General features: G+C 41.6%; 1 protein-coding gene across 7 annotated transcripts in view; it reads left to right on the top strand.

Moving 5' to 3' along the window:
- Positions 1 to 16,569, top strand: part of spock3 (SPARC (osteonectin), cwcv and kazal like domains proteoglycan 3) — a 708,975-nt gene extending 692,406 nt beyond the window's left edge. For all 7 annotated transcript variants that reach the window (XM_078542382.1, XM_078542400.1, XM_078542363.1 and 4 more), the window contains 3 exons: positions 6,916 to 6,978; positions 9,777 to 9,914; positions 15,073 to 16,569. In XM_078542382.1, coding sequence (XP_078398508.1) covers positions 6,916 to 6,978; positions 9,777 to 9,914; positions 15,073 to 15,242 — 371 coding nt within the window. In that variant the 3' untranslated portion in view covers positions 15,243 to 16,569. The remainder of the gene's footprint in view (positions 1 to 6,915; positions 6,979 to 9,776; positions 9,915 to 15,072) is intronic.
- The last annotated feature ends 1,982 nt before the right edge of the window (positions 16,570 to 18,551 follow it).

The raw sequence follows: 18,551 nt of genomic DNA, 5'->3' as shown, positions 1-18,551 counted from the left end.
TGCTGCTACTGTGCATTGGTGGTGGAGGGAGTGAATGTTTGTGGATGTGGTGCCGATCAAGTGGACTGCTTTGTCCTGCACTGAGTCCAGCTTCTTCAGTGTTGTGGGAGCTGCACACATCTGGGCAAGTGGGGAGTATTCCATCACACTCCTGACTTGTGCCTTGTAGGTGGTGGGCAGGCTTTGGGGAGTCAGGAGGTGAGTTACTTGTCACATGATTCCTAGCCTCTGACCTGCTCTTGTAGCCACAGTATTTATATGGCTAGTCCAGTTCAGTTTCTGGTCAATGATAACCTCCAGGATGTTGATAGTGGGGGATTCAGTGATGGTAATGCCAGTGAACATCAAGGGGCAATGGCTGGATTCTCTCTTGTTGGAGATTGTCATTGCCTGACACTTGCGTGGTGCAAATGTTACTTGCCACTTGTCAGCCCAAGTCTAGATATTGTCCAAGTCTTGCTGCATTTGGACATGGACTGCATCAGTACCTGAGTTGCGAATGGTGCTGAACATTGTGCAATCATCAGCAAACATCCCCACTTCTGACCTTATGATGGAAGAAAGGTCATTGATGAAGCAGCTGAAGATGGTTGGGCCTAGGACATTACCCTGAGGAACTCCTGCAGTGATGCCCTGGAGCTGAGATGATTGACCTCCAACAACTACAACCATCTTCCTTTGTGCTAGTTATGACTCCAACTAGTGGAGAGTTTTCCCCCTGATTCCCATTGACCCAGTTTTGCTAGGGCCCCTTGATGCCATACTCGGTCAAATGCTGCCTTGTTGTGGGGGACCTCAGGAGGAGGCCAAGATGAATCAACCACGTAGCACTTCTGGCTAAAGATGGTTGCAAATGCTTCAGCCTTGTCTTTTGCACTGATTTGCTGTGCTCCTGTATCATTGAGGATGGGGATATTTGTGAAGCCTACTCCTCCAGTGAGTCTTTTAATTGTCCACCACCATTAGTAGTTGCTAAGAATGAGAAGAATACTAGGGTTTTTAAATAAAAGGCACGCAACTAGAGGAAATGCATGTAATAAATGTTTATTTGGAAGAAGCTGTAATTGAATTGATCTGAATTGCAATGTGCCATCCCATGCAAATCTTGCACACTGGGGAAAAATGTTCCATTTTAAATTGAATCCAATTCCAAGAAGGCATTTTCTTGAGCTGCTTCCCAAGGACACCAAATTGCCTGGGCACAATGAATAGCAGCAAATTATCAGGTTGGAGCACGTCTGTTTCAGAGCTCACTTGATTTTCCTTTCATTTAAATTTTTGAAAGGAAAGTGAGACAGATTTCTTTAGAGGTGCGCACACTGACCCACACAGCTACCCCACACTCACTGCAAGCATGAGGTCCGGCAACTTGAGTAAAGACCCAGGAAAATCTCCCCTCAGATGTCTTTACTATAACTCTTCCCACTGTAGGCTCTGGCATTGTTGAACACAGCACCAGCTCTTCCCATGTTCTGGATAACGTAATTTCTGATCAGAACTTTAAAGCCAACAAAGAAAGAAACTTTCAACGGATCAGAGTGCTGCTTTCCACCAAATCCCTGGAGGTGAAAGGTCAATGTTTTTAACCCATTGCACCACAATTTAAATGATATTTTTAAATTTTTAAAAAATCATCTCTATTACAGTTTGACAGTTAACCACTATTCCAGTTCCTGTCACTGTATTCCAACTTAATAAAGTTTTACCAGTTGACAGAGCTCTATTACTGACACCTTTTCCACAGAATGGGTGGAATCCTCTGTGCCCCCTGGTGGCGGGCATGATAAGGTGGTGTGAGTGGACAATATGGCACGATCGGTTTTACGGCGGCGGGAGACAGATCACGATTGTTCGCTCAGCCCGCCAACAGCGGGCCACATTTCCTGCCATCGGTCGTCAGGAGTCTCACTGTAATACATCAGCATATCATTATCAAGCCATCCCGCCGGGCTCTTGCACCCCTGCTGGATCGTCCGTCTACGTCGGTGGAAAAGCATGCCAACGTGTTTCACAACAGCACAAAGGCGACGTCCACTTGGTGGCCTGCACTTTGGGTGAACTGGAGGTGAGTGCACAGCAACGTTCTGCAGAGCTTGCCAGGGTCACCTGTTGCTTTGCAGGCTTCAGGGGTGTCGGGGTTAAGTGCCGCCCTGCCTCGGGGGCGACTTTTGGGGGCGAGGGGGAGCGGGCCATGTGCAGCCATGCCGTTGAGATGACTGGTGGCGGGGTGGGGGGAAAAGGCAGCTCTGCTATTGAATATAGCACACAAGCATTCGAGGTTGTGGGGGATGGTGGTAGGGTGGGAGAGGGAAGTGACCACACAATTGGGAAACCTGTAGAAAGTGAGCATTCCTCTGCAACTGAGACAGTTCAGTCACAGCCACATTGATATGATTGGGGTCAAGCTCCTAGCTTATCTGCCCACTCAAGCAACGCAGAGGCATCAAAGTGCCAAAAGTTTTACAGAGCCCCCCCTCCTCCCCATTGGCCCACCACCCCCCACCCCCATCACCCGGGACAGACTACAAATTTGTGAGCACTTAGTGGACTGCACATGTTGTACAGTCTCCTCGCTAAAGCTGGCCATGTAGCAATCACTGCTGGAGGCGCTCACAACCCCTTGCAATGTCAGCATCCCAGTTTGTACCAGTCTCGCCCATGGTTCAAGCTAACAGGGAAGCCATGCAGCGCACTAATCTCTGGCCATCAAAATGGTGGCCAGCACTCTCCGGGAAGCATTAAGGAGCCATCATACTTAACCAGGACAGGTTGTTAGTACACCCATACTAACCCACGTGTCTCTCTCTTTCATCCTGCAGGAGGAGTACATCAGGATCATGGAGCCTGGTGAACTAGCCTGTATGCCTGATGGCTTACAGAGTGTTAAGAAGACGGAGGAGAGAGCAAGCGACTGAGGCTCCTGGCTGTGCAGAGGAAGGAGCAGCAACCTCAGGAAGAAGGGGCAGCTGGGGCTCCCACACATACCACCCAAGAGCCACAGTATCACAGACTGGTGCCTAGTGACACCCAGGGTCTATAGTAACCGACTTTCATTTCTGCAGATGACTGAGGACCAGTGTCGCCGAAGACTGCGAATGTCTAGGGAAATGGTCAGTCACACCTGCCAGCTACTGCAGGATTTGGCGCCATGGGCACATGGAGGGCATCCACTGATGGTGGCTGTTAAAGTGACCGTGAAAGTGAGGGCCCTGTGGATGTGTGCTGGGTTTGTGAGTGTGTGTGTTGAGAATGATAAAAAGAGTGACCTGCCCTGGTGGAACGGAGGAGATCATTCATCCTCTTGTGGCACTGGGTGGTTGTCCTCCTCTGAAGGGCGTTGGCGCTGACTACCTCTACCACCGCCTCCCAAGCCGGATTGAGCAGGTTGCTGCCCATCCTGCGACCAGAGTGGGGGTACAGGACATCCCTGCGGGCCTCCACGGCATCCAGCAGTCGCTCAAGGGACCCGTCATTAAACCGGGGGGGGCTGCAGTCCTCTTCTCTTTGAGGGCCATGTCTCCTGGGCAGCAGTGATGAGCTGGAAGCAATGAGCACTGTGCTTGCGGCTGGCCTTTAAACATGGCGCCCGGCATGATGCAGCGGTGGGGTGATGTCAGGTGGGCGAATGAGGAGCCTGCCCACCATGGAAACATAAATAATGAGGCGAGCTCGGGGTGATGTGGCGTGAAAACCCACCAACACTGTTGGCGGGCAGCACGCCGTTTTACCCACCCGTTACCATACTTAGTGCAAATTTAGGAAAATTCCACCCCATAAGTGGGATAGTTTATCAATAAGAACTGGTGCCTGCACATGCTCAGACCTGGGATCTAGGTTTGGATCTGAGTATAAATTACAGGTTCTGAAACTTTATTAAATGTTCAGCAAAAACAGTGATAAAAAAAATCTAAAGAAATTCACATGGCATTACAGAAAGTCATAAAGCCTTCTTTTAATATTATTGGTTACATAAGGAGATCTTAAATGTATTTTTGAACTGAAATTTTCCCTGTGAAATTTGATCAGAAAGCAAAGTGGAGATCTATACGATTTATAGAGTTTCTTTCAATACATTCCTCATATTCTATCTATTTATAGAGACTTGAATTTGCTCTCCATGATATAATAAACAATTTAATGATGCTGTTATTTGTTTCTTATCTAGCTTTTGAGTGCAGTTGTTAAATTGGAAAACATTTTAGCTATAAATGAGCAACACCATATGTTGCTTACTTGCCTCTTCAAGTTGCAAGTTCTTTGATGTGATCTGTATTTATCTTACAAATTGGTTTTGGCCAACTGAAGCTAATGCTTTATAAGCACTTTATAAGCATTGTGGTGCTGCTTCACAGTATTTTCATTTGATTCTCTCAGGTCTTCACAGGTACTTCATGTGAAGAAATAAAAACCCGGCACATAATATAGTGAATTTGTGCAAAGAATTATCAAAGATGAGCACAAAAATCGAAAAGCATCAGGAGGGTTTTACCCCTAAAGCCACATGTAAATTTTGGATAAAGGCAAAATACTGCAGATGCTGGAAATCTGAAACAAAAACAAAAAGTGCTGGAAAAACTCAGCAGGTCTGGCAGCATCTGTGGAGAGAAAGACAGAGTTAACGTTTCGAGTCCTTCTTCAGAGCCATCCATTTTGGATGAACTTCTCAGCATTTAGTACTGTCAACGTGAACAAATTGAAACCTTTCGATAATCCTTCTTTTATCATAATTTATGGCCTTAACTTCCGAGCTCAGGGCTGCAATTCCCTTTAGAAGTTCCCAGATAAGGTTTGCATGGCTATTGCCCGGAAGTGCAAACTTCTCCTGGGCAATTGCCCTGCCTGGGAACCATCCAAAGATGCGACTTAAATTACAAACTTCAGAAGGTTCCGAATGGGTTACACCAATAGTTACACAGAAATAGTTAGAAGAATTAAAACCTCTTCTAACTTCTGGGTAACAATTGCATAGACTCACACCAACACCCACCCCCCCCACCCACCCCCCAACTCACACACCCCCGCCAAACCCCCACACTCCACACTCCCCCGAGGCCTGACACCGCTGCCCCCCGACCCCCCCGAGGCCCAAGCCCCCCACTCCATCCCCGAGGTTCAACCCCCACACTCCTGAGACCCGACACCCCCCTGAGGCCTGACAGCCCCCTCCCACTGAGGCCCCAACCCTCCACCCACCATCCCCCGAGGCCCAACCCTCCCCCACAACAACCCCCCAAATGCTACCCAATTACCTTATGCACTTTCCTTCTCCTTGGCCTGTCAAGTACCTTTAAACTTTACTGGATCTTTAAATTCCCCGCTTTATGGGAGTTAGTGCCGTTAAAAAGCAGGCATGGCTTTCTTCCCTTCAACAGAACTGCACTTGATGCTAGGCCCCGGGGACATGCTGCACTGCTTGGATCTCTCCTGGCCTGCGTCGAAAGGTCGGGCAAGACAGGATTTCGGGTAAGAAACTGGGAGCGGAGTGACAATCAGTGTCAGATTGCCACTCTGAGGAAGTTCAGGCCCATAATCTTAGTCGGCAAGGCCATCAATGCAAAAGAAAAGTCTGTCAATCTTTAATAATCTTAATAATCTTGCTTGATGAAAGAGATAGGTCCTAAAATTGCATGGGTGTTTCAGCAATCTCCTGATATATGTCCAGTGGAGATGTTCCAGACTGACTGGGAACCAGGTTCTTACCTTGTAAAGCCTTTTCTATCGGCATAATGAAATGGGGCCTTTCTGCCTGTCTTAACATTCTATCAACATAAAGGGGCTGGTCCAGGGAATGGAACATCCTCTGCTGGGGTGGTTTCCTCTTCTAGGTACCCAGTTAGCACTTGGTGTACATTAAGTGCATGTACACCTGATCTCACAATACATACCTGGACAGTCCTAGTTGGGAGCCCAGATAAAGATCTCAAAAATCAGAGGCCAACCAAATTTTGGTAAAGGGACTTTAATAAGCTAATCAACCTTTGTGAGGAACCTGTGGTGGCATTCAGATTGCTCTTCATTGGTAGATGTGGGTGAAGGGCAGCATACATCTCCCCGGTAAACTGGATAGTTATCATTAATGTTCCCAGGGCCTTTGAGGGGGATGTGCCATGAAATATTCACTCACAGAGGAACTCCCCCAACCCTGCAAACTTTGACAAGGTAAGTAACTAGTTCCACTGTAGATGCAAAAACAGCCTAACTGCCATCACAGTATCATGGTGGATTGTCCAGGTCATACCATCAGCAGGAATTCAAATTACCTTGGGGTACGACACTCCTTAAAACCTACCTCTTTAGACAAGATTTTGGTCATCTGACCTAATTCTCCTTACATGGCTCAATTGTCACACTTTGTTTTATAATGCTCCTGTGAAGTGGCTTGGGGCTTTTCATTACATTTAAGGCACTATATAAATATAGGTTGTTGTTGAAAAAATTTGCTTGTGTAAATTGGTGCCACACAGTCTACTATCTGTGCAGCCTCTGCTTGATTTCTCAGTTGTATCAATGAGGAATGCACATGGACCATGCGGGCTTCCTCAATGATATCAACGGGGAATGCGTATCAGTAATGGCCCACGGTGCTGTCTGCTCCCAGGTAATCAACCTAGCCTGCATAGTGCCGCTTCACACAAAAAGGCTTTCCTATATTATGCCCATCTAATTACTCCCACTAAAGCCAAATACCCTGCTAATATTGTAATTAAAGAAAAATCTTGTTCTGTACAAAATACCACCATCATCTCAGGTTTTCATTTTATAAACAAATATGTTAATTTTACCGCAGTGCAGAATGATCAGTAAGTGTAAATGTTTTGGAAGTTTTACATCATATGCATCTGATGGATGCAGCTGAGCACTTTTATCTTTGATCATCTGGAAACCTTTTCAGATAACATGTTGAATTCATTTCAGACCCGCCCTGCCAGATGGAACTGAGCAATATTCAAAGACAACAACGGGGAAAGAAGCTGCTTGGTGAGCTATAGATTATTCTTTTGAACAAGCTGTTCATTCAAACAGTGAAAATAATGTGTAAAGAAATAAATTAACAAACCTTCTTGTGATAATTTACCAATTGTGATAGGGTATGTTTAATATCATACTAATTATTTTAGTCTTTTCTAATATATTGAACATATAATGCATTTATGCTTATCAGAGAAGCTAACGTAGAAAAACAGAATATTAGTTATTTGTTGCAGATTTTAAATGGTTGAATTATGCATTTTATTTAAATATTAAGTGCATATTTTTGTGACATACATGTTAGTATTTTTGTTTCAATAGTACTTTTATGTTAACATTTAGAAGAGATATTTGCTGGACCCTTGCTTTTCCTGATATATATTAATGATCATTGTGGATGACACAAAACTCGGAAGCATTGTAAACTGTGAGGAGGACAGTATAGAACTTCAAAAGGACATAAACACATTGGTGGAGTGGGCAGATAGGTGGCAGATGAAGTGCAGTGTGGAGAAGCGTGAGATGATGCTATTTGGTTGCAAGAACATGGGGAGACAATATAAAATAAGGGGTATAACTCTTAAGAGGGTGCAGGAGCAGAGGGACTGGGTGTATGTGTGCTTAGATCATTAAAGGTGACAGGGCAGGTGGAGAGAGCAGTTAATAAAGCATATAGTATCCTGGGCTTTATTAATAGAAGCATGGAGTTCAAGAGTAAGGAGGTTAGGCTGAGCTTGTATAAGATGCTAGTTAGACCTCAGCTGGAGCATTGTGTACAGTTCTGGGTGCCGCACTATATGGAGTATGTAAACACATTAGAGAGAGTGCAGAAAATGTTTACAAAAATGATTCCAGGGGTGAGAAACTTCAGCTGTGAAGATAGATTGGGGAGGTTTGGACTGTTCTCCTTGGAGGGGAGAAGGCTAAGAGGTGTTCAAAATCATGAGGGATCTGAATAGAGTAGATAGGGAGAAACTGTTCTTGCTCATAAAAGGATCTAGAATGAGAGGGCACAGATTTAAAATGATTTGCAAAAGAAGCAAATGCATTATGAGAAAAAACTTTTTCACACAGTGAGTGGGTCGAGTCTGGAATGCTCTGCCTGGAAGTGTGCAGCTTCAATTGAGGCATTCAAGAGGGCAATAGATGATTATTTGAAAAGAAACAATGTGCAAGGGTATGGGGAAAAGGAAGGAGAATGGCATTAAGTCATAATGCTCATTTGGAGAGCCAGTGCAGACATGATGGGCTGAATGGCCTCTTTCTGCACCTTAACAATTCTGTAATTCTATGATTCTGTGATTTTATTTATTTGAACATTTTTTTCACCACAGTAATGTGTCAGTTGCTTGTATTGAATCAATGGTAACTCTTCTTTTTATTCAGCAATATTTTTTAAAAATTGAGTTAAATAACTGTTGACCACTGATTGTTGCAATATAATCTGGTGGTTGATGGGAATTCACTTTGCACCCAGATGCTGTTTCCAGAGGGTGGGACCAATGGCGGTGGCATGCATGGAAGAAAAGGATGGAATATGGAGGGATGCCAGGCAAGGCAGGCTGCATGAACAATATTCTGTTCCTAACTATTCATGCGTGCACAACCAAACTTGCACACCCACACCCGCACACAGAAGTAACCAACCCCCTGTTTTGACAGATTAGTAATGTGAAGGTTCCTCTTCTAGAAGAAACTGGCTGTGTGGGTTAGGCGCAGGATATGGATCATGCAACCTGCCTTGTGACCATGCATGCTATCCATTACTTCCATATATGTCAGTTGGAATAATTGTCATTAGGATACCAATTGGTGCTAATAATGGTACTGAGGGCAAAAAATAAATTAACAGTAGTGGAATAGTACCACGAAAATATATCTTTTCCTGTTTATGTTCCAACTTTGTCCTCTAATTTCAATATTGTTGGATTCATATTTTCTAACCTCTACCCCCCCAGCCCCCCTACCTGGATTGCAGAAATGATGACAAGCCTGGAGATTATGATGAACAACATTATTTCCTCAACTCTCAATATGTTTTTATCAATTTCCTTTTTTTTGTTTTACAAAATATTTAACCTATTTAGTTTAAATAATTTAACACATCCATTAAAGTAGCAGAGAAAGATATTTGAAATGAATGTGCTAAAGCCACAGCAATTTTCAGGGTTTTCTTCTCAGGAGATCGTAATGGGTTACTGACGGGGATAAATTTGCTCCATGGGTACTTTGCATACTTTGCACTGCTAGTGGCAACCACCAGATTAACTATTCAAATATTCTGCTGGCAGTTCATGTCAAAGCAAATGTTAAATGAAGGCTGAGAGACTTGGTTCACCTTATTGCGGGTTATTTTAGAAGATTGGACACTTGGGAAACACCAGAAAATTTTGTAGCCATTTATTCAATTACCTCACTCCTTCCATGGCAAGGCACTAATGCTAGAGTTAATGCCAGAATTGTTGAGTCCAATGGTTATTATTATCTTTTATATTAGTAAATAACACTCAAATACCATATTGAAAAGAAAACTGCTCACAGATTTTTTAAGTGCTCCCAATAGTAAATACTGAGAGAATGTTTGCAGCAACCTCTTATTGCAGGTGTCTTGAAATTTATTTGGTTCATAATTGAGTTACTTTTTTACCAGAGAGCATCCAAGATGATTCCAGGCTCCCAAGGCTGACTTCCTTTTTTGAGCAGGGATCAGGTAGAAGTGACACAAGATATATCATCTGCTGCAATCAGAGCGTTGTTAGTTCCAATGTTCTCATGCATACTTCATGACATGTATTTGGTTACTTCAGGAATTTTTCTTCCAACCTGTGATGAAGATGGTTATTATAAAGCGACCCAGTGTCATGGCAGTGTGGGACAATGCTGGTGCGTTGATCGCTATGGGAATGAAATGAGAGGATCTAGATCAAGTGGATCACCAGACTGTGGTATGCACTAAAACCAAAACAATACTTTTAGTCACATATTTTTAGTCTCATATTTAAAAAACATGCAAAATCCAAAGGCCTGTAAATCACATGTTTACTTAATTAAAGCATCAACTGACATTTCCATAATCTGATACTGAGCTATTATTCCATTTTGGTGATGCAGAAGTTCTCAATATAGCAGTCCTAGTTTTATGAAATTGTTTTGAAATTGCAAATTACTAAAAAAGTTCTATTTTTATTCATTGATGTACGATTTTGTCAAAATCTCTTTTAAGTTGCATCTTAATTACTTAATTTAGTTTAGAGAATGTCAAACAGATATGAAACTTCTTAGCTAAAACATGCAATGAAAACCAAAATGTAGATTAATGTGATCTGGAGTGCAGTTTGTTCAAACCATACTGTACGTTAAGGCCTATAAAAAGATTAATTCACTGTTTTAGCAGAGTTAAATGTGCATGGCTCCAGGAACACAGCATTTTACAGCCCATTAGATTGCTGTGAAAAGGTAAATTCACCAAAATACACCAGAGAGCCTGCAACTAATATCAAAAGCAAAGTGATTTTACACTCCGGAAGAATGAAAGACGCTATCCAGAGACTCTGATTAAATTATGCATATAAGGCAGTGAATAAATAGTTATGTGGGCCATAACTTCTTATTTTCTTCAACATAAATCTACCTGTTGCATCTTACTGTCAGTGATCTATGGCAGGGCTTCCTCAGTTTTGGTTAATTACTGTTCACCGGTGCTCACTTCTCATTGCTTGAGCATCATTCACAACAGCATAAATCTGCTGTTTGTTAATGTAATCTTCTTCTCAGAAGGTTCACTGCCATGGATCTCCACCTCTGCCTGTCCTGTGCTCCCCTTACACATTCCACATAGGTCAACTGCATTCAGTCCATTATATCCATCATCCATTGCCTCCTCTGCTTCCCTCTCTGACACTTGCCGTCAATCTTCACTTCCAATATTTGTCTCTGTCTACCGTCTACTCAAATGACGTGACCAAAACATTGTATCTTTCTCTCTTTTATGTTATGCTCTAATTTCCTCTTTTCTCTAGCCATTTCTAGAACTTCTTCATTAGCCTGTGTAGGATATGCAGAACATTCTCCTATGTGTCCACATCTGAAATGCATTCAACTTATAAATAATCTCTTTGTTTGCTGGCCAAGTCTCCGAGGCATATAAGATAGATGACAAAATGTAATAGCTCAGCATTGTTTTTCTAAGGTTCAAGTTCAGTTTCTTTGATAATAATACATCCTTCATTCTGACAAAGCTGATCTTGGCTATCTCAGTTGTCCTTTGGATCTCACAATCACATCTCCCAACATTTGTGATAATCCACCCAAGGTATGTGAACCTTTTCATTTCTTCCAGGGCTTGTCCATTTACTTCAATCTTCACTTCCAGGGTTAGTCTCTGCTTATCACCATTGTCTTGGTCTTCTTCAGATTCATTCTTAAGCCATGTTCCGCACTCCTTGCTTTCACTTTGTGAGATGTTGAGAAGGTGTTTCCACTGGTGGGGGAATCTCAAACTAGGGCACATAGTTACGGAATAAGGAGACACTCATTTAAAACTGAGATGCAAAGGAATTTCTTCTCTCCAAGGGTAATGAATGCCTGAATTCTCTACCCCAGAGAGTTGTGGAGGCTAGATCACTGAAAGTATTTAAAGAGGAGGTTGATAGATTTTTGAAATATCAGGGAGTTGAGGGCTATGAGGAACTGGCACGAAAGAAGAGTTGAGGCCTGGAGCAGATCGACCAGGATCTTATTGAATGGCGGGGCAGACTTGAGGGGCCGAATGGCCTACTCCTGCTCCAATTTCTTATGTTCTTATGTTCACACTTTCCTGTAGCGCTATAGAAACACTTGAAATAACATCTATTGTCTTTTCAGAAACAGTGAATTAAATGGGAATCGTGGCATTTTTTTTTCACCTCTATTGCCTGAACCACGGAAGCTAATTGTAGCACACACATTATCGCCAAAAACTAATTCACCGCAACCTGAAACCAAACAGAGAATCCTCATGGTTCAATACTGCAATATATAATTTATTTACTCACTGAGCAAGTGGGGAGAGATCCGCTCCCTAGTTTCTCTTTAAGATGTGTAAAGTATAACAGATAATTCTTTTACTTAAAACTACAATTACATTCATAATGAACCTGACAGGTGATTAGGAATATAGGAGCAGGAATAAGCCATTCAGCCCCTCGAGTCTTCACCACCATTTAACTAGATCATGGCTGATTCTCTATTTCAAAAGCACTTCACCGTGCTATCCCCATATCCCTTGATGTCATTAATATCTAGAAATCTATCAATTTTTGCCTTGAACATACCTAATGAGTGAGCTTCCACAGCCCTCTGGGGTAGAGAATTCCAAAGATTCATTACCCTCTAAGTGAAGAAATTCCTCCTCATCTCAGTCCTAAATGGTTGCCCCTTACTCTGAGACTTATTCTGTCCCCTGGTTCTAGACCCCCCCCCCCCAGCCTGGGGAAACATCCTTCCTGCATCTACCATGTTGAACCCTGTAAGAAATTTGTAGGTTTCAATGAGATAATCTCTAAGTCTTCTAAAGAATAAAGACCCAGCCTCCTCAAACTCTCCTTATAGGACAGTCCTGCCATCGCAGGAATTAATCTGGTGAAATTCCACTCCCTCTATGGCAAGTAAATCCTTCCATAGGCAAGGGGACCAACACAAGGTTACACAATACTCCAAGTACTGTCTAACCAAGGTTCTATACAATTGAAGCAAGACATATTCACTCCTATTCTCAAATCCTCTTGTGATAAAGACCAACATACCATTTGCCTTCCTAATTACCTGCTGCATCTGCATGTTAGCATTCAGTGACTTATGAAAAAGGACACCCAGGTCCCTTTGGACATCAACACTTCCCACTCTCTCACCATTTAAGAAATACTTTGCACCTCCATTCCTCTTACCAAAGTGAATAACCTCACACTTATCCACATTATATTCCATCTGCCCACACCTTCATGCCCACTTACTAAGCCTGTCTAAATCCCATTGAAGCATCTTTGCATCATCCTCATAGCACACATTCCTACCTAGTTTTGTATAATGCACAAACTTGAAAATATTGCATTTGGTCCCCACATCCAAATCATTGATATAGATTGTGACAGCTGGGGCCCAAGTACTAATCCTTGCGGTACCCCACTAGTTACAGCCTGCCAACCTGAGAATGACCTGTTTATTCCTGCTGTCTGTTTTCTGCCTGTTAACTAATCCTCAATCCATGCCAGTATGTTACCCCCTATCCCATTTGCTCTAATTTTGTTTATTAATCTCCTGTATGGGACCTTTCCCAAAGCCTTCTGAAAATCCAAATGCACCACCTATACCAGTTCCCCCTTATCCATTCTGCTAATAATATCCTCAAAAAACTCCAGCAAGTTTGCCAAACATGATTTCCCTTTCATAAGTTGACTCTACCCAATGGGATCGTTATTTTCAAAGTGTCCAGTTATCACATCCTTTATATTAGATTCTAGCATTTTCCCTACTACTGACTTCAGGCTAACAGATCTGTCAATCCATGTTTTCTCTCTCCCTCTTTTCTTAAATAGTGGGGTTACAATTTCAACTTTCCAACCTGCAGGGTCCATTCCAGGATTTGTAGAATTTGGAAAGATGACCACCGGTGCATCCACTATTTCTATAGCCCCTTCTTTCAACACTCTGGGATGTAGATCACCAGGTCCTGGTGATTTATCAACTTTCAGTCCTAATACTTTTTTATTAATACTAATTTCTTTCAGTTCCTCATCCCCACTTGTCCTTTGGTTCTCTATTATTGTTAGTGTCTGTTGGTGTAACTTTCTCCTTGAAGACAGACACGAAGTAATTATTGAGCTTCTCTGCAGTTTCCCTATTCCCCATTATAAATTCTCCTGTCTCTGCCTACATGGACCCACAGTTCTCCTTGCTATTTGTTTCCTTTTTACATATAGAAGTTTTTACAGTTTCTTGCTAGATTACATTCATATTCTATTCTCCCTTTCTTTATTAGTTCCATGGCCCTCTTATGCTGAATTCTAAAATGCTCTGAATCCTCAGGCTTACTACTTTTTTTTGTCAACTTTATAAGCCTCTTCTTTTGATCTAATACAACCTTTAACTTTAGTTAGCCACGATTGACTCCCTTTTCCAGTTGGATTTTTGTGCCCTAAAGGAATGTATATTCATTATATACTATGTATTAATTCTTTAAATGCTAGCCATTGCCTGTCTACCATCATACCTTTTACTGTATTTTCCCAATCCACCACAACCAATTTGCCCCTCATATCTTAGTAGTTTCCTTTGTTTAGATTTAAGACCTTAGTTTCGGATTGAACTACATAATTTTCAAACTTAATGGAAAATTCCATCATATTATGGTCACTCTTCCCCATTCTTTTACAACAAGATTATTAATTAGTCTTTTCTCATTGCATAATACTAGATCTAAAATAGCCTATTCAGTAATTGGTTCCTCAACATACTGCACAAGAAAACCATCTTGTACACATTCCAGGAATTTGTCCTCAACAGCATTAGTGCTCTTTAGATTTACCTTGCCTATATGTAGATTGAAGTTACCTGTGATTACTATATTACCCTTGTTACATGCACAACTAATTTCCTGATTTACACTGTGCCCTACAACACCACTATTGTTTTGTGGCCTATGAATAAGTCCTACCAATACTTTCTGCCCCTTGCTCATTCTTAGCTCCACCCAAACAGATTCGACATGTTGTTCTTCCGATCTCAGATCCCCTCTCACTAATGTACTGGTCTCATCCCTGATTATCAGCATTACCCCACCTCATTTTCCTTTTCTCCTGTTATTTCTAAATGTCAAATATCCTTGAATATTCAGTTCCCAGCCTTGGTCACCCTGCAGCCACATCTCCGTGATGGCAGTTAGATCATACCCATTTACTTATATTTGTGCCACAAATTCACCTACCTTGTTCCGAATGCTACATGCATGTCTCTAATTCTGCCTTTTTTGGAATTAGATTAGAATTGCACTTCATACATAAAACATTGTTGTCTGACTAGGACAAATGTTTTCACAAGTAAATATTTTGTTGGTGGTTTATTTTCTAGGTGGTGATATAGAGATTTCAGGTGACTTTGGCAGTGGTGACTTCCATGAATGGTCAGATGATGAAGACGATGAGGAAGATACCAATGACGAGGAAGAAGATGATGAAGTTGACAATGAAGATGATGAAGATGATGATGATGAATATGATGTGGGTGGCTACATATGGTAGTCTGGAAATGTCATGAACTTTAATATTTTGCACGTTTCTATAGTGAAATCTCATGAGTTACTAGACACATTAAAAATGGCAAAAGATATTCACTCAACGTGTATATTTTGTACAATTATACCCTCAAACATGGTTACTCCAGAAATAGGTCTACATCCATTTAAAAATTGTTGCAGTACATCTTAACTCTGTCATTCTGAAAACATAAATTAAAAATTATAATCCAAACCAATTAAGAGAAATACAATACTAGAACACATGAGAAAACCTCAATTATGTTTTGAAAAATAGTTTCCTTTAAATTGTGTCCTGTCATTGTACATTGTCTCAGTGATGCAGTAAACCTAGGCTGCTCCTCCACAAATGACTTGTGTGCACTGCTCATTGTTGTTGACCTTGAAACCACTAATCACAGTTTTGGTTTGCCTTTTTTTTGAACCTCTTGGTTATTCAGATGGCAAAGGCTAAAATGTACTTATGTCATCAATATATAAACAAAAAATAATTTGTTAATAATTAGTTAATTTTTACATATGAACATTATTATGGTGGAATTTGCAGCAGTTAAAATTTTTAGACAGAGAAGATTATGGCAACAAAACATTTTTGCCATATCTCTACGTAAACATTGCTAAAAAAATGTGGATGCCTTGACTACCTGAGTGTTTTTTTCTTTTTTTTTCTTCCAATTTTAAAAGTATATGTAATTTTAATTACCAATTTAAAAATGAATAGAAGTCACATTACGATGTGCCTTTCAACTTAAAACTAGACATATTTTTTCTTTGTGTATGAAAGGTAGGAGTTCAGGTATATTTAAGCACACTGATCACAGCATAAGTACTGCAGCCGCAAACATGGGGTAAGAGAAAAATAATTTTAAATAATTTTTCAATAGTTATGGCACTCATCCTATGGAAAATAAATATATACCAGTAACGTGTAGCAGTAGCACTTAACAATTTTGCTATAGACTAAATTGCCCTGTATTTATGTTAGCATGTTAATTGATTGTATAGACATGTTAAAATTCCACCGCCTTGATGCATATTACAGTTGAGTCTTTTAAGTCCTTTGTCAACTAAAATCAATGTTGTTTGTAGTTACTAACATAACATTACATTGTATGCTGTTTATTTGGAACATATGATTGTCAGTTCTTAAATGTATCTCCTGAAATCTGGACTAAAGGAAAATCATAAATAATATGACTCATTTTCATTAATTTTTCCTAATAGACTGAATTTGCATTATAAAATGAAAAGCTATGCTGCATTTTTTTTTACTGTATGTATAGTTTGCAATAATAAAGGAATCCTGTAACCAATTACACTGATGGGTTTTATTGCTGTTACATAATATTAATAACTTTTCTAGTAATCTGAAAAACTCACATGCTAAATACTTTTTGTTTGTTTTGCCAAAGCAGATATGGAATAGGCAGAGTTGACAGACCTGAACTACCTCACTAGTTTCTGATTTGCTGTTTGACTAGGGAACAAAATCCACAATGTATATGTTTGAATAAATGTACACGGCAGCACTCACTGGCTTCCAAATATTGGTCAAACTGTCATTTAGGAGACATCTGACTAGCCTGTTATCTCACTGCCCTGAGAGGTGTGAAACTGTTTCCTGGATGTGGGTAAAATCTCTTCTTAATTGTAAAATCATGCATCAAAATTTGCCACATAAAACCATTTCTCCTCAACTTCCCCTGGTTCTTTTGCCAATTATCTAAGAACTATTAATTATTATTAATTACTTTGAATCCCTTAATAAAACTAATATTCTTTCTCTGGTTGTGAGCATCTCTGGCAAGACCAGGGGTGAATTTTTCCTATGGTGGGCGGGCTGTTCAGGCGGGGGCGGACGTGGAGCCGATCGCTGCCCACGATCGGTTCCGCGCCGCCATTTTAAGCGAGCAGGCCAATTAAGGCCTGCCCTGCATGAATCACGGCTCCCGAGAACAGCAGGAGGGGGTGGGCGGCAGCGGCAGTCCAATGACCGCTGGGTCCAATGGCGACCTGGCGGCCTATTTAAGAACAGCACAGGCAGCCTTCCAAAGGGTGCCACAGATGTCACACAGGAGGATGTCAGACAACGGTCTCGAAGAGCAGGCCAAGCAGGAGGGCAGGTTGGCGGGGCATTGTGCCTCGAGATTTTCAGATGAATGCCTCACTGCACTCCTTGAGGAGATGGCAATATGACGCGACATCCTTCTGCCAAGGGACGAGAGGAGGAGGAGCCCCCCCCCCCCCCCCCCACTACACATGTTGAAATTTGCCTGGGAGGAAGTGTCAGAAAGGGTCAGCTCCCACAATGTGGTGAGACGCACTTAGGCTTAGTGCCGCAAGCGGTTCAATGACCTCTTGCAATTGGGAAGGGTGAGTGCCGTGTTGGCATGGGTCACTTAGTACAGCAGTTAGCTACCATTTTTATCTTGTGATGCGGAGCTTTGGAAACCCATTAAAAACCCAGATTTCAGAATTTGTGAAGGAAATGGAAAGTCTGTTGAGGAGTTAGTAACACTGTGAAAGGTAAGTATAAAATGTTTTGACACCTTCACATGTCACTATTAGGTGCTGTATTTTAATGAAGATGTGCTTAATACAGTGATTCAACATGGGGATCTGACCTGTAAAGAATAGTTGACCCTTACATTGATCAGCATTGTGTAATTTTGCACATGCATTACAGTACTTGTCCAATGGAGAGAGAGCATCATATTGCAGTGAAAAATGTTATAAAATGTCCTGTCAGCCTGTGATGTCATCTTTTTTCCTGTGACTTAAATGACTGTCTCATGAAAAAAAAATCTGCTTATGACACTTGGAATAAAACTAACCATCCGCTCCTGTGCATTGATGACAGGCGCTAGGCTTTGAAATTAAAACGAGCACCTTCTGTTCTTTCTTTCCCAGACACCAATCTGTTTGGACAGCTGTGGCTATTATGAAAGCTTAGCTGAGTTCCAAGTGCTAATGGGTTTCAGCACAGTAGGCATTCCATTCAACTGAAAATGACGGTTTTGAGAGGTTGTAACAACAGATTGTGCCTTTGATGTGTTTTCTGCTTTGTTGACACAAGCTAATAGTATTACAAGTACAATAGATTACAAGGATTCTTCACATGGCAGGATGCATGTTTTCTCAGTCTCAATGATAGGCCAGAATTTTACCTTTGGCGAGCACGCTGGATCAGCGGGCCTGGGGGTGGTCAAGAAACAGACCGCTGACCGCGATTGGCCCCTGACCATGATTTCACGCTGGTTGGCTTGGGGGTCATGATGGCATAGTGGTATTGTCG

Source organism: Cetorhinus maximus, chromosome 1 (genome assembly GCF_964194155.1).
Source record: "Cetorhinus maximus chromosome 1, sCetMax3.hap1.1, whole genome shotgun sequence".
Classification (NCBI taxonomy): domain Eukaryota; kingdom Metazoa; phylum Chordata; class Chondrichthyes; order Lamniformes; family Cetorhinidae; genus Cetorhinus; species Cetorhinus maximus.
Note: the sequence above shows the minus strand (reverse complement) of the source record. Positions and strands in the feature narration are given on the sequence as shown.